Below are 27,630 nucleotides of genomic sequence, written 5' to 3'. Positions count from 1 at the left end.
TCCTCTAATTGACTATAGAGTTGTTGCCATACTCTTCTTTTTGTCTATTTTTGGTAAAGAATCTTGGTTCCGAAGGAAGGGAGGTCACACTGCATGAATAAAAGCAGATAAACTTAAAGTCAACATTTTTGGCACGTAAGATCATCTGAATTTAAAGGAGTTTTGGAAGTCACTTGCTACTTTGAGCAATGGAGTTTGAGAAAAGATGTTTTAGTTGGGCTCTTTTGATCATAAAGACAGTCTTAAACTGATGGTTTACTCTGAGGGGTGTATGGTGTATGTGGACTGGGACTGTAAAGACTTTAGGAATCAATTCAACTCAAGGGACTCTAGGTCTGTACTTGTAAGTGTCTGTCTCAGAACTGTGCTAAATTTTGCATGCATGCTTTCATTTCTTAAAACAGTCCTGAAAGCAATGGGGGGAAAATTGGGACAGCTATAACTGAACAACAATAAACAAACTAACAAACAAAAAACAGTCCTAAGAGCCAGGTAGTTATTCCCTTTAGATGAGGAAACTGAGACTTAGGGAGGTAAAGAAACTTGTCCAGCCAAGATTTGAATGCAGATAATCTGACTCCCAACACAGATGTGTTTCTATACAATATTGTCTACATGGTTTGTATTATCTCACTGTATTTGTTTTGGCTTTCTTTTGGAAATATCCCCACCTTCCCATTTTAAAAAAGTCTTACATTTTACTGGACTAGGATTTCTTAATCCCAATGGCCCATGACTCTTAAAGAAATTATAAATGGAGTCCAGGTAAATAATAACTCCTTGAAATTGCATGCACATTTTTTAATGTACATGCAGTTTTCTGGGGAGAGGGTCAAAATCTAAAAATGGTCTGTGATCCTCCAAAGTAGTGATGATTACTATACTCTTAAGCTTCTCTAGTGAAGATACAATGAATTTTCATCTTGTATTCCTTAGCACCTTACTGTATGGAATGTAACAAGAGGTGTTATGTGGGGAAATTAATAATAATTTGGGAATTTTAAGATGCCTTGAGTGTTTACTAAGTGGGTATTATTAAAACATCAGTTTTATTTACTTGGTTCAGAAAATGTTTTTGTTACTGACCGGTTCAGATTTTCAACTCTAGTATATAGTAGTTCCACAAAGTTAGGTTTTTGAAGTCAGAGCATAAAGCAAAAATTAAGCATAGTCACAAATGTCATTAAGTCCTCTAGGTTTAGAGGCTGCCATATGGTTTCTCATAAAGACCAGGGTTTCTTTTTTGCCTTCCAGTGTAAGAATAGACTGTTTTAGTACCTAATGAAATATTAAGGCCCATAGTACATCTTTAAATGTTATAATACTAAGCGTTTGAAGCATTTACAGTATAAGAGGCACAGGGAAACTGAGAGTAGGTGAGGGAATAGCATCATCATTTCTCTCGTTTCAGGTTTTGTCAAGGGCATGTGCTTATTTATTGACTATAATAGCCAATAGAATGTGGGGAATTGCACACATTATTTTTTAGCGTTCATTCACACATATTTGTTCTGCTACAAGTAAAAGTTGTAGAAGTTAGATATAGACAGGTGAAAATCTGATATGATTTCAGTGCATGTTGTACTTTCTGGCTGTTGTGTTTATATAGAAGCATGGATTTTACTCTTAAGGTTCCATATATTGTAACCAACAAAAGTCTTATTTAGCCTAGTTTAGTTTACTGAATGTAATGACTGCTTACATTTTGTTTTATTCAGTGGTTTTATTTGTACCTAATGATGACTTACTTAAATTCTTCTGTTTCTCAAGTGACTTCATTTTTGTCTGGTTTCTTCCCCAGCAAAAAGTCAATATATAAATTTTAAGCATATTGCTCATAAAGTCAGTGATGGGGATTTCCTTTTTACCTTCAAATTCAGTTTATGTTTATTTCAGTCATACTTCAATCTCTGTGCTTTGTCTATAACGTGTAATGCCATTTTCCCTTTTATCAGACCTGTGCTCCTTATCCCCATTTGATGAAGGGAATGAGCACTCCTATAATCAAAAAAATTCTTTTACTTCTGTTTGCCTTTACACTGCACTGCAGGTTTTCTCTCTCCAGTTTTATTATTTGCATATTGTCTATGCTACACAAGACTATACTGGTAGTATGTATTATTATCTCTAGTCATTGAAAATGTTATACACCTGCATTTTGATTGAGAATGTTACTAAGTAGAAGAACTCTTGTATTTAATTGTATGGGACATGCATGTTGCTTTATTACATTGAGAGGTTGTACAGTATGTCACAGATATTTTTTGGATCTCCAAATTCTCATTTAGTAGTGGTCTTTCAGAACAGACCTTGTTAGAATACAATTTCACTTGTATTCTTTGCAGTGTAAACCTTGAGGAAATGTTACAGCCAGTCTCTAGTATGTAACAGTTAATATTTAAAATCTCTTAACACAGTGAGCTGTCACCATGTTTAATAAATTATAGTATTGCATTAGCATAAAGTCCTTTGGGTGCCAAGTTATCTATTACACAGATGGTTGGTTCTATTTATAGGTTTGTGTCTAACCTTTGTGGGTTGACCTGCTTTTATTTCTCGATTCACTTGTCACTGTGCAGTAGCATAATTCTTTAATTGACATATGTGTAAAAATAGTTTTCAAGAGTTCTTTGAAAGTACTGAAAAAGTAGATCCCTCAAACGTTTGAACTTTAAGCAGTGGAATAAGATAAAGCTCTCATAATTTATGTGGACACACTAGTTTGTTCGTATTTGAATGTAATACATTCTTATACTACCTTTCATCCCAGCATTGAGGAAACTACAGGGGTATCTTTAGCTGACAAAATTAGATGGAGGCAGCAGCCTTATGTTTTTTTAAGTCTAAAGACTTAAGAGAGGTGTGTATGTGTTGGGGAGATATTCAGTATTAACTTTATATTCTATTGTAGAGTAAGCTGTTAATACTTCTTAAAGTTTTCTCTTGTATTAAACATTTTTTTGAATGGGAACTTCAATTTTAGTTACTAGTTAGATTCAGTAATCAATAGTCCTATCAAATATTTTTTGAGTCTTGGGGGCTCTATTAAAATAATCAGAGTTCATTTTTGGAAGGGATAAACTATCATTAAAGTCTTGTAAATGTGAAAAAATATATATGTTCTTGATTTGCTAGTGATCTAACTTTCTAATTTAGTAATAATTTTATTTTAAGTAAATGAAGCCAGTGTTGTTACATTATTAACGCTTGGTCAAGATTGTTAGAAAGTAATTTTGAAAATTGTGTTAAACATTTAATTTTTAAAAATTATTAGACATAAGCTTCTATATTTTGGCTTTGTTTCTATGTGCCAAGTTTCTGACATTATTTTAGTAAAAAAGATAACTTAAAATCTTATTTGAAGATGTAAATTGTATGAATTTTAAAAAATAAGACTTATTATACAGGTTTTTCTAAAATCAAAAGCTTTATCACAATAATGTCTAATTTTGTTTTTTTTTGTTTTGTTCTTTTGCTAAAAACAGGAAATTTTTTAGTTTTTGATTTGTCAAGAATCTAGATTGAAGTGAAAGGACGTTTTTTCTTATACAATAAGCTGCAGCTCTTCAAAACAGTTTTTTTTTTTACTCTAACATACTCAAGTGTTGAAATTCTCTTTTACTAGTTCTCTTGATGGGATTTTAGTACCACCAACAAATATTTTTGTTTTGTTCTTTATTCTTTTTTCTCCAGCATTTTAATGTAAAAAATTTCAAATCAAAAATTGAAAGAATTGTGCTATGAGCACTCATATACCCACACCTAGATTATACAGTTAACATTTTCTGTATTTGCTTTATTATATCTCTTATCCATCACTCTATCCATTATTCTATCTTGCTAAAAAATGTATTTCAGAGTAAATTGAAGATATTAGGATACTTTTTTCTTACATATTTCATACATAGTATTAACTAGACTGAGGTGTTTTTAAGGTAAAATTTGCATAGAGTCAAATGCATAAATCTTTAATGTATGATCAGATTAGTTTTGATGACAAATCCAGCTGTGTAACTTAAATCTCTACAGATATAGAACATTACATTCAACTCCAACAACTTCAAGTCCACTCAGTACTCATCACCTCATTACTATTCTGATTTTTTCACCACTGATTAGTTTTGCCTGTTCTAAAACTTCATATAATTGGATTCACAGAATACTCTTGTATAAAGCTTTTTTCATGCAACATATTTTTAAGATTCATCAATTTTTTATTTTCCGGTTATTCATTTCATTTTATTACTCTTGGTTTATTTTTAAGGCTCAAATGTATTGCAGGCAGAAATTATTTGCTCCCTCCTGATTCTTAAAGCACACTATACTAAACTCCAACGTGGTATTGATTATATTTATATATCTTTGTTCCTTGTTTATCTCCACCACTCTTAAAGAGGCATGCTCTCAGAACGTAATAGAATATGCTCCATAAATATTTGTTGGCCAGTTTGTGAATAGAAGTCTTTCTACCAAAGTGTCGCAGGTTCGATTCCCAGTCAGGGTACATGCCTGGGTTGCAGGCCATGACCCCCAGCAACCACACATTGATGTCTCTATCTCTCTCCCCTCCCTCTCTAAAAATAAATAAATAAAATCTTAAAAAAAAAAAAAAAGAAGTCTTTCTCACAGTTTTTGTTACGGAGATCCCAAATGTGGGACACAACTATAAATGTAATTAGCATTTGAATAAAGACAAATTTCTATCATTTTTTTTTCTTCACTAAGTAGGGAATCTTCATTTTTATGGTGAGTAAATGTGAGAATTTTAAATGACTACAAAGTTGAAAAAGATTATATAATGTTCTTTATCATATAGAGATGAAGAGTAAGAATGAACCATATAGTCCAAATATGGACTTTTTGATTGGCCAAAAAGTCCATATTTTTTTCCATAAAATAAAATACATATTTTTCATTTTACCAATAATTTTATCGATTTGGATATTTTGAGTATGTTGGCTATCTCCTGCGTGGTATAATGTTGATTCATTTAATGTCTCGATTTAATCACTATCCATTTCAACTGCTTTATGCAACTGTGGAGCATTGTCCAGTGAGAATACTCCAGGACGAAACTTGCAAACCACTTTTGACATGTTTGATCAGTCATAGCACCTTCTCCAACACTGCACAAATCTTTTTTTGTGTTTCAGTTGTGTTTTTACCTTGAAATAAAGTATATGCTGAAAATGTTGCTTATTTTCTTCCATCTTCATTATTAAAATGGCTATACGAAGATTCACCAATTTTGATACCTTTCTAAAAAAATGCTTGCTGACATGATAGCTGTCACAATACAGTCTAACAAATTTGTTTTGAATACAGTTAAAGACAATTAAGCACCACTAGAGCTATCTTATGAAAAAAGCCAAAAGTACTTTTTGGCCAACTCATTAATACAGCTGTTCACAAACTAATTGAGTTTTGACCTTTTATTCTCTTAGACACATTTCAGTTTTCATTATGTTCTTAGTACTTTGATGTCCACATTTAAAGCCTTTTTAAAAAAAAGATTTTATTTATTTATTTTTAGAGAGGAAAGGGAAGGAGAAAGAGAGAGAGAAACATCAATGTGCGGTTGCTGGGGGGTCATGGCCTGCAACCCAGGCATGTACCCTGACTGGGAATCGAACCTGCGACACTTTGGTTTGCAGCCCACGCTCAATCCACTGAGCTACGCCAGCCAGGGCTAAAGCCTTTTTAATTTTTATTTTATAGAACCTGTGTATTTTTGTCGTTATAAAAAAATTTCAAAGAGAAAATTGAAAGAATTATGCTGTGAGCACTCATTCTTTAAGAATAACTTATTTGGAAATAGCACAGAATTATTGCCTCTCATAAAGCAGGGCTACTAGAAAGTTGTGAGCCCTACAGGTAAGAGAAATGGAGGGAGGAGCTTTTGAGTTTTTGGTCTCCTTCCTTTTTCTTTCATTCATTAACTCTACCTAGGTCTTTACCTCTGTAAATCCAGATAGATCTGTAGGGTTAAAATGGACAAATTATTTATGAGTAGAACAGGATGGTACAAGAGTTTTAGGCAAGCTTTAGTAGACAGTCTTATCCACAAAACTTTTGTCTGTTTTGATTGTTGATTTAATCTCAATATTCACAGTAATTAAGTATGGTTGAAGTGAATAGTTCCTGTCTTTTAGAATGACCGTATATTTAACAGAGCCATGAAACAATCAGAGAACTTTCAGAGAACAAATGTGCAATGTGCTGTGTGGCAAAAAGAATGTTCACCCTGTCCCATTTTTAGATTAGTCTGGCTGATGGTGAAATGCAAAAGTGTTTGCCACACAGGTGCAGTGTTCTGCAGCTGTTGGAAACATTTGTCCCCCATTCACCACCACCTCCTACTACTTAATGTATAATTACGCTCTTTTTAAACCATTAATACTAGAAGATGGGATTTCAGAATTTGAATATCTGCTTGCACAAAGGTACAACTTAGAGAGATAATTGCTCATTTAGGCAGCTGAATTTAACTGCCTAGATGACTTGAAGTTTCCAAAGACTAAAACCTAGGTTTAAGGTCATGGAGTTACAAAATTAAAAGGGACTGCCTTTGAAAGCGTGTGTCTGCAGAGTTACTGCCCTCAAGACTGAACTTTTGAGGATGGGGTTTATGTAATTTCATTGTTTAAATTTCCTGCAACTAGCATAATGCCTGGTGAATGGCAAACATTTAATATGTGTTTGTGAGTATCTTATGTTGGAAGATGAAGCCAAAATGTTGTTTAGATGTAGTATGGTACTTAACAGAAAAATTATGATGTTTTTAAAGAAAACAATGCCTTGTGGTAAGTTTTGTAGCAGTATTATGAAAAAGTGCCGTGGCAGCAGAGAGAAGGGGAGGGATTAATGCTGCCTGTGTTGGTCACGGGATACTTTGTATTTTGACATGTCATGGAAAATCTTTTCCTGAACTACTATTAGAGAACTTGGTTTTGAAGTTTTCCTCACCCAACATACAATAGTATATTCTCCAACAGCAGTGTCTTTCCTCCTTATCCTCATTTTTGGCATTTTTCATGCATTACATCAAGAGATTAAAGTTCAACGATTCCAGATCTGAAGGTTCTAGAGAAGAATGCTTTCCTTAAACCAAATACTTTTTTTCTTTTGTAGTTTTTTCTATAATGAAAAGAATGTAAGCTTCGGAGTCATACATAGATTTGAATCCCACCTTTTTGAAGCCCAGCTGTGAAAACTACAATTACATTAAGGAAGCAACTTACCTTTGTTATGCATCAGATTCTCTGTCTATGGCCTGTTCCTTTTGCTCCCTTGGGTTCTGTTCAAATGCAGTCTTTTTAGTATGGTCTTCTCTGATCGTCTTATTTATTAATATTGCTTCCTTCCCTTACATGTCAAGCACCATTCTTACTGTTTTATCTTTAAAGCACTAGAAGCATTTGACACAACTATACATTTTTAAAAATGTACGTATTCATTGTCTCTTCTCACCCCTCTAGAACATAAGCTTCTTGAGGGTAGGGACATTTTTTATTTTAGTCACTGCCATATTTCTGGTACCTAACACAAAACTACCTTATAAATACTTGTTAAATGTTTATTTTTCTTTGTGAGTTGTAAAAGAACTTTGGTCACCACAGACTTTTCTTCCATTTACTGCCACCAGTTGTGAAAAATGAAGCCTTTCTGAGGAGAACAATTTGTTTGGTCAACATTCACATATTTTGTGAATACATTTATTGGTTGATAAACTTCATTTCCCCCTTTTATCTGAGAATTCATAATGGTTGATAAATTTGATATTAGCCTGGGAGAATTTTTTAAAAGTTTACATTTAACAAAAAGAATCAGTAAAACTAGTAACATTTTTGGAATTGATGAGACAGAATAAGAGGTTTGGAGAAGAAGAATCAACATGTCTTGTAAATCAGTAGGAAACTATCACAAGATTAGAATTAGTTCCTTGAAGCAAAATGTGATGGGAAATCACTGGACAATTTTGAGGAGTCTGGTAGTATAATTAAAGAACCATTTTTAGAAACTTTACTTTTACAGTCATTAGGATGGTTTAGATGAAAGAAAAGTCAAAATATTGAGGACATTTACAAAGAAAAGTTTGGTGTATTTGAGGTTTGAAATAATCTGAATGAGAAAATTAAAGGAGAAATGGCCAAAGGGAAGAATTTGAGAAAAGGCAGTAATGTTGCTAGTATAGAGTATAAAAGAGGACAGTAACAGGTGTACAGACACAAAGGTTGTGCCTTTTGGGGGTGGAAGAGCCAAGTTTGAATAGCAACTTGGAATTATCATTGCTTTAGGATAAAGAATAAGAACTATAATTTACTCTCAGGTCCACTCCTAGAAAAGAGGCTAATAAATGAAGAGGAATAAATGAAGTTTTGCTGTGGGGTGATTTTGGAATATTGTTTCTCCTTTAGTGTTGCCCGATAAGCAGAGGAGGAAGGAATATTTCATTAGGGTTAACAACATGTGTTGTTCCCATTAAAAAGTTTAGGTAATTTGGTTGAGATAAAAGATACTGATGTAGTTTTAGAAATACTAAAATAATTTGGCAGAATTAAAATTAGATCTATAAAGATACTTCTTTTAGAAATGAGAGCTTTGGTTTGTTAGAATTGCTATTTTTAGACCTAATTTTCTTTCTAAAACTTAACCTCAAGGCTACATTTTACTTCTATAGTTCTATAAAATTCTATAGGTCTTTCTGTTAATTTAATAGGAGACCATTGCCATAGGAAATTGGGGGGGGGCGATTTTTTTTTTAACAGGAAATGGGTAGGATGGAAAGTATATTGTTGGTGTTTTATATATGTTACACTCTGGGGTATTTTAGCCTGTTAGACAAGAGGCAGAAATTTAGAAAGATAACAGAGGACAGTGAAATGTTTTTCAACAGAATTATTGTTCTGCTCTTTGGCTTTCTCTTTGTTATCTTATCCCCTCTCTCCATTCCCACTTGTTCAGAACATAGCCTTCTCCGTCTTCCTGCAGAATTTAACACTTTCCCTTCAGTGTTAACACACAGAATAGAATAAAGAAGGGTGGATTTAACTTAGCTAGCACAACCAGCACTTTTCAAGTCCTATGCTTAGTGCTAGGCATACAGGACACATGGTCCCTGTCATGAGAAACTCAACAGTAGAGCAGTCCTGTGGGAGAACATCTACGGTCCATAGCATACTTTTATAGTGATACTTGAAGAGCTAGTTTTCCATTTAATAATCTGGGCAAAAAATACTTTTGTATATAGTCAAAAATAATGCATGGCTTTTTTAAATAGACATTAAAACCTGTGTTTTAGAATTGAACGTTTTAATATATTTTAGAACTATTCTTATAAAGAGCACATACAAGATCTGTTTTTTAGTATTGTTTGACCAGTTTTAAACAGATTTTTATTTTAACTAGATCGGCAGGGCATATTTTGGTGGTATATTTAACTAAATATAGCTTTATTTTAAATTGTTCAAATTTTACTTAATAAAAATTAATGTTACTAAGAAATGTCTTTTTAGTCCAAGCATGTTTCAGTTCTTAACGTTTTATTTAATCTTTAAGTTATATCATTCTTTCTATTCCCCTATTGAGTCCTTTTGATCTTCCTTCAAAATTTTTCTTTCCTAGCATTATAACCCTGTTGCTCTATAGAAAAATATTGTCTAAAAATCCATGAGCAAATCCCTTTAGATGATAGTAGGATACATTTTTTTCCTTGCTTTTTTTAATCATACCTTGTTAAACTGGTCTCACACATGAACTTTCTTAGAATCAGGCAGTTCCTGGTTCCTATGGGACTTCCTGTTTTCTCAAATAAAAATAGAAAAGCACCCCAGAAAGGAAACCTGGTGAATGTGAAGTACTTTGTAGGCTCAGTTTTTGTTGTGACCTGGATTGTAGGGATCCAGGTATCAATGTTTTGAATATTTTCACATGTGATTTAAAAATAGATGATAAGGAGGAGATTCTAAATCATAATCATGAGAGGTGCTATATAATTCAGCCATAAACTTGTGTGGGGGAGGTGTATAGGGAAGTTAGATAGAAAGTGGTAAATCCTCTTTATAATTATTGGAAATCCAAAGTTGTTTAATACTGAAACTTAATTCTCAGCTACTTTGATTTGTATATTTTGTTTCTTGCTACTTTTCCAGATAGTAGCAAGGATTAGGAAGATTTTCTTTAGTTCTTAGAAATCAGAATTCTAAATGAATTATTCATTGTTTTAGAATGTTTTGTTTCTTTTTATTTCTTTATTTTTAGAGAGGGGTGAGGGAGAAGAAGGCAGAAACATCAATGTACGAGGGATGACCAGAAACCCAGGCATGTGCCCTGACTGGGAATCAAACCAGCAACCCTTAAGTCTGCAGGCTGGTGCTCAGTCCACTAAGCCACACCAATCAGAGCATGAATTACTCGTTTTTAAAGCATGTTGTAGACCGCACAAGTAGAAACTACTCTTAGAAGTTTTTTGAAGAGAAACTAAGTTAAGGTGGAAACAAATGATACAGTTATTAATAGTAATAATAATTGGTAACATGTATTAAGTGTTTGAGGTCAAGCCAAGAATTTTTAATGATTTATCTCATTTAATCCTTACAACAATATGAGGTAGGTGTCATTGTTACATCCTTCCTTTATACAAGAGGAAACTACAACTTAGAGTGGCAAAGTAAATGTTGGTTCAAGGTCCTGTTGCTAGTAAGTGATGGAATTGAGACTTGAACCCAGCAGCTCTGACATCAGAGCACCTTCTCTCAATTACTACAGAGAGTACTGCAAATTCAAAGTAAGACTCGTAAGTATAGTAAGTTTGAAAAAATACTTTCCCAGCTGTTAGTTACCAGTTTGTTTTATTTGCATTTTTATATTCAGTTTTAGCAAAGTACATGCTGGCATTTCAGAGGACTTGTTTAGGGGGGTTCTAATTCTCATTTTTAAATGATACTAATAGTTCTCTCTCTTTTTTTTTCCTTGATAGTAAAAAACCCCTTTGATGAAACATTTGGAAAAAGACAAGTAAGTAAAAGATTGCAATGCTGATATTTTGTTTCATATTTTATATGATGAAAGTATTAGGGTGACTGTCAACTAAAAATAGTAATTTAAAAAAGATTCTTTTAGGGGGAAGGAATACATTTTCTTATTTTGAGTATTCCTTAACTATAGTATAATTAAATCTGACACTGATTTTTTCCCCAAGTGCTGAACCGTTTATCATGTTAAGCTAAAAACTTCTGTTCAGTAAAATGACAGTGGTATGTCATCTGGGGACCTGGCCCTACTTTTGGAGGTATGGATGTTCTCATAAGTTATTGAATACCCTAGTAGTTTTTGTGTTTTTTAACTTCATCCTTTCCCTTTGGATTTTTTGCTCATTGGTATGCCTGTTCAACCAGCAGAAAGACAAAGGACTTAGAAAGAAACATACTCCTTGGGCTGCCCTTTTATGATTCCTTTTCTTTTAAAGGATCTATAATGTTTATTTTAACCTACATTTTATTCACATGAAAATATTATTTGCATACCATCATTTATAGGCATTTCACATATTAAGATATTTGAGTTATAACACACCATTCCTAATTTTATTTGTAGGATCTGATAGCAGTATATACAGTGTATAGGATACATTATTTGTTGTGATAAGTAATATATAATCAGATCCACAGACTATTGCTTTAGATTAGATTGTCAGAGTGGAACTTTGTAACAATTATTTTTAATAGTATTCTTTTGTGATATTTGTTTTTGAAAGAATTGACTTTTAAAACACTGCTGCTGGCATAGTAATTTAAATTTGTACCAAGTAGTCACTGAACATGGGAAATATTATAGAAGACTTTATTTTCTTCTGTACAATTTCCCCATTAGGGGAACTGAAGTTCTGAACTTCTAAATAATAGTATAATTATAATGATGATGATGGTAGTTCACTTATATTACATACTTATTCTGTGCCAGGCACCATGCTAAGTATTTAAAATCCATTATTGTGATTTAATCAGATATATGAGACTAACATTTGAAAATATTTTTGAGGAGAAAAATTGGCTGAGGATAGATGAGGGAAATATTTGAAGGTGACAGTATATGAGAAAATTGGTAGAATTTTTTACCAATTGGTAGAATCTCTTTACAGTTCATTTTTTTCTCCCAAAAATAAGGACTTTGCTTTAGAGAGTATATGTTACTCGAAGAAAATCTGGACCTTACCAAACAATTAGAAGGTAGCTATCTAAAATTATAAAATTATTTTCATTTAATGAAAGGTTACGTGAAAGCTTACTTTAAATATTAGCTTATGGGTAGATCTTCAACTTGTTTTCAGGGTGGTTAGGGAAGCCACTAGTTAGATACAGTCCAAGCTGAATATTAGGAGGAGAGACCATCTGAAAAGCAGTCAGAATGGAAGAAGACCGTAATGAAACTGTAAGCCAATGTAAGTTTTTTATAAAGAAAGTGGCTTTAATATTTGATTTACATACTTTTTAGATTTACTTTTAGTTTAGCATACTGGTGCTAAAGGTAATTGAACCAAAGCCTTTCTCAAAATTGATTTGTTCGTGTTGATAATATAGTTTTACATTATAACTTATTTGATCATTTGGATGGCACTTGAGATTCTTACTGTATAGAAACATCTATTTTGAATAAGTTGTTATTGGAAAAAATAATTCTTGAAAAATATTATAGTTTGGCTTTTTGCTTAAATTCTTGATATGCGAATATAATAGTATGTATGTTATCTTGTATGAGAACCAGTTATATCTGATTATGTTTTGTTATTCTACTTATCTAGTCCAGTGCGAATATCTGTGAATCAAAAGATGAAGTGTGATTTACATCATAAGAGATGTAATCACACAGGAGAGGGCAAGTAATAGATTTTTTGGATTTAGTTTTATTTTCAAAAGGGGTGTGGGGATAAGTTTGATCAGGATATATAAAACAAAAAGGAAATCAGTCACTTTTCCAGATAAGGGAGGAGATAAACTATAAACTCTCAGCTACTTTAATCTCAGACTGATCAGACTTACCTTAGTTTTATGTAACAAGTCCACAAGCTACACTATCATTCGAGTTCCTTCTCATCATATTATAATGAACATATTTATTAACAATGATTTTGTGGTTTAATATATCACAAATGCATAGTTTTCTGAATCCTGGATTTCAGCCCCTGCAGTTATGTTTTGATGTCTGATATTTTGCAGTTTGGATTTTTAGGCTAATGTAAAGATAAAGACTGGCTGGATTCAAAATCTAGTTGAGATAAAGCTGAGGGCAGGGAAAGCAGAGGGATGGGAAGGCAAGTGGTCAGCTGAAGGAAGATCACTTGTCTCTATCAACCATCTCACATAAAACCAAGGACTCTGATGGTAGGATCATGGAGCCCTTGACAAGTTTTCATCAAAGAGTGTCATTTGTTAAAGCTGCTTTGACAAAAAGCATGCCACTTGTAGTGTCCAGACTTTTCTTCTGTCTCTGAACATGTAGCATGAAAATAAATGATGAGGTTGTGTGTTCATGGCATATAATTCCTTTCCCAGATTTTTATATCTTGTCTAAATTTGCTCTTGGTCATATTTATCCACATATCCTCTTTTGTTAGATACTTCAGGAAGAAAGGAAATAATAAAAACACATCCCCCTCAGGAGTCATAAATTTATTTCAAATTGTATGATAAGCTGTTATTACACCCTCTCCTAACCTACCCTTCCCCATTGTTTTTATTGGTCTCTCTTAATTGTGATTGCTCTTAAGTGGGGGGGGTCTCATTGCTTTAAACTAGTTGGCTGGGTACGTAGACATTTCAATAGTCTATTCTCTGTTTTCCTTTTATATGGTCAGAATAATAGTCCTGATACATGAGTCTGTTTTACTTTGCTCCTTACCTTTCAGAATGAAGTCCAGTTGTTTGTATTGGTACCTAGGGCTCTCTAGCTGTTCATTCCAGACTGCTTTTCCAGTAGGTTACTGAGTCAGAATAGGTACTATTTTTGTAAGACATATAACAATGATTTTATGCCTTCATGCCTTTGTTCATGCTGTTTCTTCTACTTAGAATGCTAGTCAATTCTATTCTTTCTGTGAAGCTCAACTCAAATATCCTCTCTTCCATAAACAGATCTTCCCTCCCTCTTCTGTATTTACATTATATTTTGCAATATATTTTGTACTATAATATTTTGTATTTTGTACTATATTTTATATAGTACATTATATTTTGTACTATACATTATATACATTTGTACTATACATTATACAAAACATACATTATATTTTATACTATAACCCTTACTTTGTTTTTTCCCTTGAAAACAGAAACTACCTTGTTCACTAGGTCTCACTTTGCTGAGGACAGTCTTAACTCTTAGTAGATACTCATTAAATGCTTGTTTTACTTTAATGGTTCATAAATTTATACAGGGCCACTTTGGGAACCTAGGAGAGGTTGAGGGTCAAATTGTCAATACTCATTCCCTTATTATGCAGTTGAGTCAGATTAAACAAAACATGAAGGCAGCCTGGAAGAAAACAGTGTCATAAGAACAATATACGTGAGCATGCAATTGTATGGGGTAGGGGAGATATGGGAGCATTGCTTTGGTGGTTGGGGGAATTGGTTGTATATGAGACCTTTTTTAGCACTAACCCTAGTGCTAATTTCCTGATCATCCTCATCAAACTAAAAAGTTTTTGCACAGCAAAGGAAATCATAAGCAAGATAAAAAGACAACCCACAGAATGGGAGAACGTGTTCGTTAATACATCTGATAAGGGATTAATATACAAAATTTATTAAAAAATTACAAAACTCAACACCAAAAAACAAACAACGCAATTAAAAAATGGGCAAAGGGTCTGACTAGACACTTCTCCAAAGAGGACATATACATGGCTGATAGACATGAAAAGGTGCTTACTGTCACTGAGTATCAGAGAAATGCTAATTACAGCCACCAATGAGATATCATCTCACGGCTGTCAGAATGGCTGTCATCAATAAATCAACAAACAAGATGTGTTGGTGAGGTTGTGGAGAAAGGGGAACCCTAGGACACTGTTGGTGGGAACGCAGACTGGTGTAGCCACTGTGGAAAGCAATATGGAGGTACCTCAAGAAATTAAAAATGGATCTGCCTTTTCAGTCAGTGATCCTACTTCTGGGGATATATCCAAAGGAACCCAAAACTCTTATTTGAAAGAATATAAGCACTCCTGTGTTCATTGCAGTGTTATTTACAGTCACCAAGTAATGGAAGCAGCCTGAGTATCCATCAGTAGATGAGTAGATAAAACAACTATAGGACATTTACACAATGGAATATACTGCCTGGCCATAAAAAGAAGAAAATTTTACCCTTTGCAGCAGTATGGATGGACCTTGAGGACATTATGCTAAGTGAAATAAGCTAGTCAGAGAAAGACAAATACCATATGATTTCACTCTTACGTGGAATTTAATGAACAAACTAACTAATAAGCAAGATAGAGAACAGGATGACAGCTAAGGTGGGTGGTGGAGGGACTGAGTAAAAAGGAAAAAAGACTAATGGACAACAGTGTGGTGATAGCTGGGGGGAGGGGATATAAAGGGACTAAATGATGAGCAAAAATATAATAAAAATATAAAAAAGAAAAAATGTAAAATATCAATTTTTATATTGATTGCATGTTGAAATGATAATATTTTGGGTATGTTAAGTTAAAAGGAATATATTATCCAAAAATAAAATATTTAAAGTGATAATTTAGATTTTTAGGTTTTATGGTAGCCATTGTTTAAATATGAATTTGTCCTTTAGATTATATAGCGTCTATGATTTTAAATTTACTTATGTTTTCTTTTATTGAGTAAGATTCTTATTTGGTATGTATGTCTCTTTTGGAGTTAGATATTTTATAATAATTTCTTTTAACTTTAGGAAAGTGAAAAAAATCTTATAATGAACACTTTATACAAGCTTCATGATCGATTGGCACAGCTTGCAGGTAATTTTAACAATCATTGTCACTAAAAAAATTTTGAAAATTAATTTGCATGCTGTAGCAGTAGAAATAGTTTTTCTCAAGTTCAGTGTTCTGTTTGTGAAATATTTCCTCTTTAGAAGTTTTTATTACCTATACAGAGTGGATTTTTATTCTTGTAGATATATTTAATCCGGGTCTTTTTTCTGGTTACCACATATGCTAGTTGAAATATATATGTATATACTATAATTCCAAAGTCAGATTTCTTTTCTACATTAATAGTAACAAAGTTCTGAAAGTTTAAGTATCAGTTGAATTGGGTAAGCAATGAATTAACTAAAATCCTAGATTAAATATAGAAATGTAGGTTTTCCTTAAGTGGTTGTGTAGTTAACATTCTTATTCATATTACACATAATCCTAAAGAAGAGGCTTTGTATTTTCTTCTTATAAACAGTTACAAGAAAAGAAAAATTTAGTCGTTCAAACTTTTGGTAGCAGATCCTTTTGTAGAAATCAAATCATTTGTAGAAGCCTCGTAGATAAATGTGGGACTTCTTTGATTGCATGGAAGCATTTATGATCCTGACAGTTCCCCATCCTCTCACCAATCTTTGTTTTTTCAGTTTGGATCCTTAATTCTGGTCGGCTTTTTAGGCTCGTAATTCTGTGCATATCACTGAAAAGGCCTTCTTTGCATTGACTGATAAACTGTCATATTTATATACTGCAAGCTAGTAACATTTATTTGATACCCTATAGCACCCAGAAAAAAAGTTTAGACTTTAGCCAGGAATTCCAGACGTTGTACCATAAGCTTCTATGCCATTGTTTTATGAAGTGTGCTAGGTCAGCAAAATCTGAAGTGCTTTTAAAGATAAAGATTCCTTCCTCCAAAACAGGGATTGGGAAACTTTTTTCTGTAAAAGGGCCAGTCAGTACATTTTTTTTAAGGCTTTGTAGGCTAGATGATCTTTGTTGCAAGTACTTGATTCTGCCATTATAGCATGAAAGCAGCCATAGAGAATACATACATGAATGAATGTGGTTGTGTTCCAGTAAAACTTGATGTGTAAAAACCAGAGGTAGGCCAGATTTGGTCTGTGCACTGTAGTTTGTTGACCTCTGCTATAGATCTATGGCATCTGAATCTCTGAGAATACATTTTAAAGTTTGAAGACTTACTTGTTTATCTAATAGGTATTTCTTTTCTTTTTACAACTGCAACCACTAAAATCTGGCCACTTGAACAAAACTAGAAACAGGAATGTGGTTACTTTAGTGATAGAAATATTTGCCAAGGACTTTACTTTAACTCTTATACTTTTATGTTAACTTAAAAACAAATTACTTGAAAGAAACAGGCCAAGAAAAACTTAAATTTGAAGTTCAATGTGAACATAATTGATTCCTAATAACCACAGATAGTCTGAAAGAAAAGGGTTTTGATTCTCTTACAAATAGTTACAAGAAAAGGAAAATGTAATTTTCTATATAAACCAGATCATAGCTAGAAACTTGTATCTAATTTCCCTGTTGATGTGTTATAATAACTTTTAAGGCATGTACACCCCTTGCTAAAGATTGGCTTAGTTATATTCTGAACATGTATGTTTTAAAACTTATTTGAACATTTGAATTATTAATTTTAGTGATAGATACGTTAGCACAATGAATTTTCCCCCTTGGAAAATGATGTCTATGGAGGGCCTTCTCTGTGTGAAGATATATAGATAGGCATAGTGTGACATGGCTCCTACCCTGGATAACGATTTAGTCGGGAGTACGAGAGGAAGGCGTGCTCTTGTATTGACTGAAATGCATTTTAATGGTTGTGGTTTATGTAAAGGTAATTGTGTATTTATATTACTTGAATCTTCCCTAGAAAATACATATAATGTTCATATTTCTCTACTACTAATAATGTAACTATAATTGTAATTTGTAAAATATTTTAATTAATATTTGTTTTCTTCTATTGAACACAGTACTGATTCAAAATGAATAATATGCTCATCTTTCCAGGAGATCATGAGTGTGGCAGTGCGAGTCAGAGAACACTTTCTGTCCAAGATGCAGCTGCATATTTAAAAGTAAGCAGTGAAATTATAATTTTAATAGCTATATTCTTGAAGCTTATATAAATCATTACAACTTATACCAAAAGTACTATGTATTTGATTAATTGCACTGTTAAAAGCTTGGGCCTGCTGTTTGGTGTAATGTGAGCAGATAGAAAAAGCAGAATTACTTAACATTTTTTTGTTTAGTTTACTTACATTCTCTTTGAGAGAATGCACATTAATGTGGAAAGGAAACCAACAACAGTGTTGAGAGAGGAATTGAGATTGGTATGTAACATGTAAAAAAGCAAGTATGCATCTAACCATCATCACTTATTTCAAATCTTCTGTCCCAGAATAATTTCATCTTGGTACTAAAAGAACTTACAGGTGAATTTTATAAACCACTGCAAGTAATCTAAGAAATCCTAGATGAAAGGAAGGGTTAAGATGGACAGGTGTCATTCTGATTTCCAAAAAAAAAAGTGGGTTTTGAAAAATCATACTGGTGAGCTTCAGTTCTATAAATTTAATCTATAAGGATGCAAGTACTTAAATATAGAAATGCTGGTCCCTAGAAGTTAGCATGGTTCATTACAAATAAGTCATATTATATGAATTTCAGTTTTGCCTTTGCTTATTATGTTAAAAAAATAAAACATGAGATCTACCCTATAAACATTTTTAAGTGCATGGTACAGTATTGTTAACTATATGCACATCATTTTACTGAAGTTCTCTAGAACTTTTCATCATGCCTCATGGAATCTCTATCCATCCCCATTGCACAACAGCTATTCATTTCCCCCTCCTAATCCCTGGCCACCACAATTTCACTTTGTGCCTCTATGAGTTTGACTAAAATATGTACCTCATATACATGGAATTATGCAGTATTTATCTTTGTGACTGGCTAACTTCACTTAGTATAATGTCCTCAAGGTTCATCCATGCTATAATATGACAGGATTTTTGTTTTTTAAGGCTGAATACTATTTTATTTTGTGTGTGTATGTGTGGGTACCACATGTTCTTTATCCCATTGATCTATTAACAGACATTTATGTTGTTTCCACTTCTTGGCTATTGTGAATAATACCACAGTGAACATTAGAGGTGCAGATATCTCTTAGATCCTCTTTTCAATTCATAATCAATTTCTTTAGGGTCAGTTTCTGTAGGTTTATTTTGTTCATTTAGTCCAGCCATATTTCCTTGTTTCCTTTGTGTGCCTTGCTAGTTTGAGTTGCAGCCGTATGCATTTGGAAACAGCCACATATCCCATTCTTTGTGCAGGGGGAAACCTCCAACAATGAACTCAGAGATTCTGGGATCATCTGAAATCTTTTCTGTTCTTGCATGGTCTTGTGGGTATAAATTTCCAACTAGAGAGGTTTTGCAAGTCTCCCCCCACCCCCCGCCCCCAGTTTATAATTTCTTGCTCCCTCTGGTGTCTGACTGCTGTACTGCAGGTCCTCTGGAGTAAGAAGCTGTTTAGTTCTATTTTGTTCCCAGCAGCCTCCACCCATCTAGACTGTGTCAGCTCTTGTCAATACTCTGAGACAGATGCTACAGATACCAGTCTCTTGGGCAGCTCCCTGAGAAACTGGAACACATGCTTCAACTCTTTTCTGCTCAGGGAGGAGCCATGAGTTTGGGGTTTTTTTTCCCACTCACTCTATACTGAGCTCTGGAGAAAGAAAATGGTGAGTGAAAATGTGCTAGTTCAGACAATTGCCTTTGTTCTTGGTGGCCACCAACTTGGTGCCCCCTTACCTGTCAATGCCTAATTCAGGCAAGACTGAAACCAGTCCTTCTGGTGGCCCCCTGAAAAGTCTGAAAATTAGATATATGGTTCAGTCTTCTCTTTCCATTCTCAAGGAGAATCCAGGAGTTGGTAATTTTCTTCTGGCTGCACCATGCTGTGCCAAGAGAAGGGGCTCTGGTGAATGAATGCTGTAGATTTTCCTCATGATGCTATGCAGCTAGTTTCTTTTGGGGTCTGTTTGGCTGCAGGAGTCTCTTAACTGGTTTTTGGATTTATTACAAAGGGAATTGGTCTGTATATTGTTGAATTACTGTCTCTTGGGGGAAAGAGGGCCTGGGACTTCCTATTCTGTCTTGCTGATGTCATCCCCACTTTTAAAAAATTTACAATGTAGTATACTTCTAGGGCTTCCATCAAGGTTTGTTGACAGTATCTCTTGATACGCTTGCCAAAACATTTTACTTTATTTAATGATTTACATGTAGATAGCCAACAAATGTTAAGACAGTATAATATGATAGAGATTAGATGTGGATTCAGATTGTAGCACTGTCACATTAGAAGCTGTGTGTCTCAGTAAAGTCCCTTCACTTTTCTGTACCTGTTTCTTAGTGTGAAAGTAAAAATCATTAATACCTGTCAGAATTGCTGGAGACTTAAGTGAATGTATTAAAGTACTTAGCTCAGTGCCTGATGATTATAGTAGCTTCCTAATACATACTTTTTTGTGTGTTTCCTAACTAATTAAATCAGTGTCACTTGGAGAGGTTTTAAATAAGATGCTACCAAATTTGCCCCAACCTTATTCTTGTCTTCATTTTCAGTTTTGATCTACAGTAAAGGCAAATTTGTTGGTAGTATAATAGCTAATTGGATAGCTAAAGAGTCAGTATTCAAAAAGATCTTAAATAAGGAGGAGTATGATTATGAGGTTCCGTCTCAGGGTATGGAAGAATTGCAAAATGGATTTTGGGGCTGGGGGCAAAGGAGGGATTAAATTGAGTAGGCTAAAGGGGACATAAAATGAAATATTCCAAGAAGAGGGCATGGCATGTGGGAATACAAAGCAAGCAACTGATATCTTATGAGATACTTGGAAGTGTTTTTACTTCTAGCAGTAGGAAAAACTTATCCCACCCATTGCTTCCTTCCTGCTCTTTCTTTTTTTCCAGTTAAATCTTTTTTGTAATGGCACACATATGTGTTGGTAGTATTCCTGCAATGAGATTAATAAAACATTTCAGTAACTCCTAAAATCTACTGAGTACTATATTTGAAGGACTAAAGGGATTGGACCTAGGGTTTGGGGACAGGTTAGGGCTTGATCCAGTAGTTAAGTTGGAGCCGAAGGAGATGAAAGGGTTAATGTGGAAGGATGACTAACCTCTTCTCTTTCCTCTCTCCCAATCATCAGATTGCAGCTATGAGTCAGCAGTAGGATGCAGTAAAGAAGAGAGGACCCAGAACCAGGGATGAGACAAGTCAGAGTCTAAGCCAGGCAGCAGGAGGGAACAAGAGATTACTTCTACTAGAGATAGGCAGCAAAGGAATTACTGAAAGCACCCATGCATGAATTGAGTTAGAATTGCTTGTATTGAATTTTAAGAACAAATTCCTACTAAGGAACTCATTCTTAAAAGATTTTCATCTTTTCCCTGGAATTATTTTATGTTTCTTATTAGGTTTATTTATTTCTTTAGATTCAGTTGAATTTCTTATGTATATATATATATATTTGCAAACCATTTTGGATGGATCAGTTTCATTTCTTAGTTAAATGAAATTATTCAGAAATGGCATTAGCCTTTTATGTTTACATGTATGTGTATATTAGCTTTTTCTTGGGAATCTCATTTTCAGTTTTTCATATAAGATCGGGCACATTAAGAGTGGTATGGCGGTAGACCATTTTCAGTTTTTCAAATGCTGCATGTATTTGACCTGGTTTCACCAGCAACACAATTGTATTCATTCAGGTGTAAATAAACCGAAGAATGTATAGAACTCCTATAAATATAAGCTGATTTTCTCCCAACTTATGGTGCATTATAAGCACAGTATTAGTAAATGTTTAATGGAGTAAAATGAGTGATTAAGTAAACCTCAGTAAAATTTTATTTTCTTGAATTTCTTCTATACATTGTATTTATTTTTCTCACTTTCTTCCTCAGAGGAATTTAAATAAATGTAACAGTTAATTAAGTAATTTAAGTATAATTTTTAAGTATATTTTATTGATTATGCTATTGCAGTTTTACCAATTTTCCCCCTTTACCCTCCCTCCTCCCGGCACACCCCAACCCTCCAGCATTCCCCCGGCTTAGTTCATGTTCATGGGTGGTGCGTATAAGTTCTCTTTTTTTTGAGTTCTCTGTTTCCTATACTATTTTTGATCTCTCCCCGTCTATTTTATACCTACCAATTATGCTTCTTCCCTGTACCTTCCCCCCGCCATTCCTCCCTTCCCCTCCCCACTGAAAATGTCCATTTCTCTGTTCTGTTTTTGTTCTAGTTGTTTGCTTAGTTTTTGTTTTTCTTTTAGGTAGTTTTTTTTCTTTGTTGATAGTTGTGAGTTTGTTGTCATTTTACTGTTCATATTTTTTATCTTTTTCTTAGATAAGTCCCTTTAACATTTCATATAATAATGGCTTAGTGATGGTGAACTCCTTTAACTTGGCCTTATCTGGGAAGCACTTTATCTGTCCTTCCATTCTAAATGATAGCTTTGCTGGGGAGAGTAATTTTGGATGTAGGGCCTTGCCTTTCATGGCTTCGAATACTTCTTTCCAGCCCCTTCTTGCCTGCAAGGTTTCTTTTGAGAAATCAGCTGATAGCTTTATGGGAACTCCTTTGAAAGTAACTGTCTCCTTTTCTCTTGCTGCTTTTAGGATTCTCTCTTTATCTTTAATCTTGGGTAACTTAATGTTGATGTACCTTGGTGTGTTCCTCTTTGGGTCCAACTTCTTTGGGACACTCTGGGTTTCCTGGACTTCCTGGAAGTCTGTTTCCTTTGCAACAGGGAAGAAAATGAGGGAAGTTTTCCTTCATTATTTGTTCAAATAAGTTTTCAATTTCTTGCTTTTGTTCTTCTCCTTCTGGCACCCCTATAATTTGGATATTGGAATGTTTCAGGTTGTCCCAGAGGTTTCTAAGTCTCTTTACTTTTTTCAATTCTTGTTTCTTCATTCTGTTCCAGTTGGATGTTTATTTCTTCCTTTTGTTCCAAATCATTACTTTGAGTCCTGTTTTCTTCCTGTCACTGTTGGTTCCCTGAATATTTTGTTTTATTTCATTTTGGATATCTTTCATTTGTTTTTTCATTATCTCCCAAGCTCAATCAGTTTTGTGAGCATTTTGATGACCAAGGCTTTAAATTCTCCATCAGATAGGTTGGCTGTCTCCTCCTCGCTTAGTTCTCTTTCTGAAGTTTTGCTCTGTTCTTTTATTTGGTCCATGTTTCTTTGTCTCGGCACACCTGTGGTCTGGTTGTTCTGGTTGACTTTTTTTTGGTTTCTTGGTTGTCGGAGTTCCATGCAGTTTGATTTTCTGCCACTTCTAGTTGTTTACTGATTTTAGATTGGTTGTTATCCTCCTTTTGGTTGTGTGAGGAAGTGAGGGGTTTCTATCTACACCCCCCCCCTTAGCCAGAACTCCCCTCTTTTTCTAACTGCCTAATTTCTTTAGCATTGCATCTTCATTTTTGAGATTTAAAGCTTCTTTTGCTCTATGAAAAGTTAAGAGGTCCCTCTGGTGGAACATTTAGGAAATACATAGTATTATATTGATGAAAAGATAAAGATTGGGTTTTTGTTTTCCCTCCTCCTTCCTCTCCCCGCCAGTACCTTCCAATTTTATTTTCTAAAAGAGAACTCCAGGACAATCAGGGCAGACTCAGAGATTTACTGATATAGATTGGCTTTTAAGGTAAATGGTGGGAACTTTGTGTGATACCTTTCCAGTAGAACAATGTAATGAACAGGTGGTTCATTTCCTAGGTCACTTTCAAAACCTATTTAATCTTTAAAACAATGAATGTGCTTAAGATTTGTGGGGGAAAAAATAGGAAAGAAGATAGCTACAAATGTGCCAAATTATGGGGCTGGATAGACTTTTATGGCCTAGCTTAGAATGCTAATCACTGTTAATAAAATTGTGTTTTTATAGAAGAGTAATTGTTCTTGGAAATTAAGTAAGGGAGAAGTTTCATAATAATTACACTTTATCTAGTATAGCAAGTCCTTGAACAATGTTATTTCATTACAAAGTTGATGAAATGACATAGGAACTTGCTGTATATAAATACATTAAAATGTATTTTAATACTCTTTTCAGATAATTGTAGATATTCAGTGATACCACATTACCACTAATGGTTTCTTAATGATTAGTTTCATTGTGGAGTTTGAAACTATATCTGAACTTTTTCATACTTAGTCTTTAAAGTCTGTTGGTCTATTTTGCACTAGAATGGATCTTTTACCTGTGCAAAATATTATAATTCATTCGTTCATCATTTAGAAAATACTGGTTTACTGGTTATATAGATCTTCCAGATGTTGACACATTTTATTATGCCATACCCAAAAGTCAACCATTAATATCACACCAGTCTCATTGTAAAGGGCTTTGAATATTGTGAAGCTGCCAAGCTCATGGTTATGGATACAAGTGTTTCAGAACTATACTTAATTGCTTGAAAGCTTGAATTTTATCATTAGTGCTATACAGTCAGTTGTTTTTCTTAAGTTGTCAGGCTTTATTCACTTGTTGAGAAAATGTCTGTGAAAACAGCCAAGTCTGAATACTTTGTCATTTGTTCATCTAAAGACAGTGTTCCATTTTTTTTAAGTGGCTAATTCACTCTTTTGATGATACTTTTAAAAAAGAAAGTTACTTAAAAAATAAAACCCCAAATCTATAAATATAAAAAAAAAAACCAAAAATGGAACATAGCGAAATATTAACAGTGGTTACTTAGGGTGGTAGGGAAATGGTCATTTTTTTCTTTACTTTCTGTAATGATAATACATTTTTGTTATGCTATATAGTTTTAAGTGTTATGAAGATTATATTATAGGACAGTTTACACATAGAGTCAACTGAATGGGAATTATTAATTATTATGATCTCTATTTTTCTTATTAGGATTTAGGTCCTGAATATGAAGATATATTTAACATCTCATTACAGTGGATTTTTGAAAATGGAAAAGATGTTGGAATAAGGTAAAAGATTTGATTTCCACTTTGATCATTTTGTAGTGTAAAAAGTGATTTTGCCTCTAAACTTTCCCTTAATTATTTTTAAATAGGTGTGTTGGTTATAGCCCGGAGGAACAGTTGACAAATATAACTGATGTGCAGTTTTTGCAATCCACAAGACCACAGATGTCTTTTTGGTGTCGTTTTCGACGTGCTTTTGTTACTGTCACTCACAGGTTATTGTTGTTATGTTTAGGTAAGTTGTTAGGATGAGAAAGAGATAACCTTGTATTGTAGAATTTTTGTGTTTGTGTTTCACCAAATGCCAGGTTTGAGAATTTATTTCTGTGATAGTTGCCATTATAAATCACATCCAAATGTCTTTGCTAAGATATAATAAAATTGAGCTTTTTAAAAGTAATGTCAGCATCTGTTTAGAAAACAGTGGTTATTAGGGGAAACTGGAATTAAACTTTGTTGTACGAATGTCAAAGAAAAAGCAGGTATAGTGCATAGATGGAAATCTACTTTAGAAAACAGAATAGGAAAATATAAAAATTAAGTTTAATTTTAAATAAAACATTACGAATTAAGTTTATTAAAATTATTCTTAATTTTAAATATATCATTTACCTGAATGAAAATTTTTATTAACATTCCTAGAACAACAATAAAGAAATTTAAAGATTCTTAGATTTTGTTACTATTTTGATTGATAAACTCTTTTATAAGAGTTTAGGAGTTATATTTTTGTTGTTGTTGTTCAATGCCTTTAAAAATATTTTACCTAAAAAATAAGGTGTGGTATGTTTAGTCTCATTAGATTCACTTTTCTAGTAATTTAAAGCTGTAAAGGAAAAGTGTGTGAAACATAGTTATGTTATTTTGTTTTCAAAGATTAATAGAATTTAAATGTTCAGTTGTCATAATTGACATAATAAAATTTTTAAAAACTTAAAAATTGAAAAAAAAAGTTCAGTTGTCAGCCTAATGTAAGAAGTGAGATTAAGATAAACTGGACTATATTTAATATAATTTTTTTCTATATAGTTTTAATTATGTAGCAGATTGAACCCACTATTAAAGGCTCAGTCCGTTATCCCATCGTGGCAGTTAAAATAATCACTGTAGGAACTGTCATAAGTTTTCTTTTTCTTTTTGCAATAAATGTTATTGAATGCCACTGACCACAATTTTTAAAATTCAAAATATATGAATATTGCAGGGGTAGTGATGGTTTGTGTCGTTCTGCGTTACATGAAATATCGCTGGACAAAAGAAGAAGAGGAAACAAGGCAGATGTATGATATAGTGGTAAAGATTATAGGTATAGTATTTTTAAAAATCTAAACAATTTCTAGAATGTCATTATATAATAAACTATGACATGATAACCAGTGATTCATTTGTAAATGTGTTTTATTTATTTACAGATGTTTTACGAAGCCACAATGAAGCTTGCCAGGAAAATAAAGATTTACAACCTTTCATACCTATTCCACATGTGCGAGATTCGTTAATACAGCCTCATGACAGGTATGTTCAAAGCATTATGAAGTGAAGTAAATAAGAATATTCATGTTTTCTGTAGTTGTGAAAATTACATTGAGAGTTATGACCCTTCTCAGCTAGATCTGTTTTACTCTACACGCTTTATTTTTGTACTTGAAACTCTTTCTGAATTCTTTTCTGTTACCTTCCTGATTTTGAGTTGCAAAATGGACAACTAATTTTCTAAATCATTCTCACTCTAATAGATTTGATTCTTGTTGTCAATTTCTATCTTCCTTTACTTTCATCTTGATTAAAAAAACAGACAGTAGCCAGTGATGTTTCCTTAGTAATGTTTCCAAATACTTTATTTTGTTAACAAAGCTTTTTAAGTAGAAGAACAAATAACTTTTTGAAAATAAAAGATAATGCCATATGCTAAAGCAGCTTTCTTAACCCTAGTAATACATTGGGGTAACCAGCGGAAATTTGGTGGGGGGTTATTGATGCTGTGCTCCACCTCTAGAGATTGAAATTCAGGAAATGTGAGGTGAGGTTCTGGCATCTAAATCTTTTTTTAAAAACTCCATAAGCAGTGAAAAAAACATCTAGAGTTAACAGTAATCACTACCTTATATTACTAATATTTGAAAAAGATGACAAGCCAAGATGATAGTCATTTTGTTCGCATAATAGGAGAAAAATGAAGAAAGTCTGGGATAGAGCTGTTGACTTCCTTGCTGCTAACGAGTCTAGAGTTCGCACAGAAACACGAAGAATAGGTGGTGCAGATTTTCTAGTTTGGCGGTGGATCCAGCCTTCTGCATCCTGTGACAAAATATTAGTAATGCCTTCTAAAGTATGGCAAGGTCAAGGTATGTATTGTTAAACAACAAAAGTACAAGTGTAAATTTTATGTTATTTTTCAATCACAAAAGTCTTATATTGTTTAAAATAGTTCAGTTGAACAAGATATGAAAGTAAAGCTCCCCTTCCAGTTTCATCCCATAGAAGGAATTAGTGTTAGGTTTTTTAATATCTTTCTACTTTCTCCTGGCTAATAAAAATTTAAATGATTTGTCTTTATTATAATAGAATACTATATACATTACTTTGATTTTTTTTCCCTTT

General features: G+C 33.4%; 1 protein-coding gene across 1 annotated transcript in view; it reads left to right on the top strand.

Annotated features, from left to right (window-relative positions):
• LEMD3 (LEM domain containing 3) overlaps positions 1-27,630 on the top strand; it is a 57,872-nt gene that overhangs the window by 19,831 nt on the left and 10,411 nt on the right. Inside the window, exons 2-9 of the mRNA XM_045829670.1 lie at positions 10,979-11,016; positions 15,931-15,997; positions 18,002-18,069; positions 24,953-25,032; positions 25,119-25,264; positions 26,234-26,335; positions 26,442-26,544; positions 27,196-27,374. Of these exons, the coding sequence (XP_045685626.1) occupies positions 10,979-11,016; positions 15,931-15,997; positions 18,002-18,069; positions 24,953-25,032; positions 25,119-25,264; positions 26,234-26,335; positions 26,442-26,544; positions 27,196-27,374 (783 nt within the window). The remainder of the gene's footprint in view (positions 1-10,978; positions 11,017-15,930; positions 15,998-18,001; positions 18,070-24,952; positions 25,033-25,118; positions 25,265-26,233; positions 26,336-26,441; positions 26,545-27,195; positions 27,375-27,630) is intronic.

The sequence above is a fragment of the Phyllostomus hastatus genome, unplaced genomic scaffold, assembly GCF_019186645.2.
Source record: "Phyllostomus hastatus isolate PE091 unplaced genomic scaffold, TTU_PhHast_1.1 phas_scaffold_93, whole genome shotgun sequence".
Classification (NCBI taxonomy): domain Eukaryota; kingdom Metazoa; phylum Chordata; class Mammalia; order Chiroptera; family Phyllostomidae; genus Phyllostomus; species Phyllostomus hastatus.
This window is presented reverse-complemented; position numbering and strand designations above follow the sequence as displayed.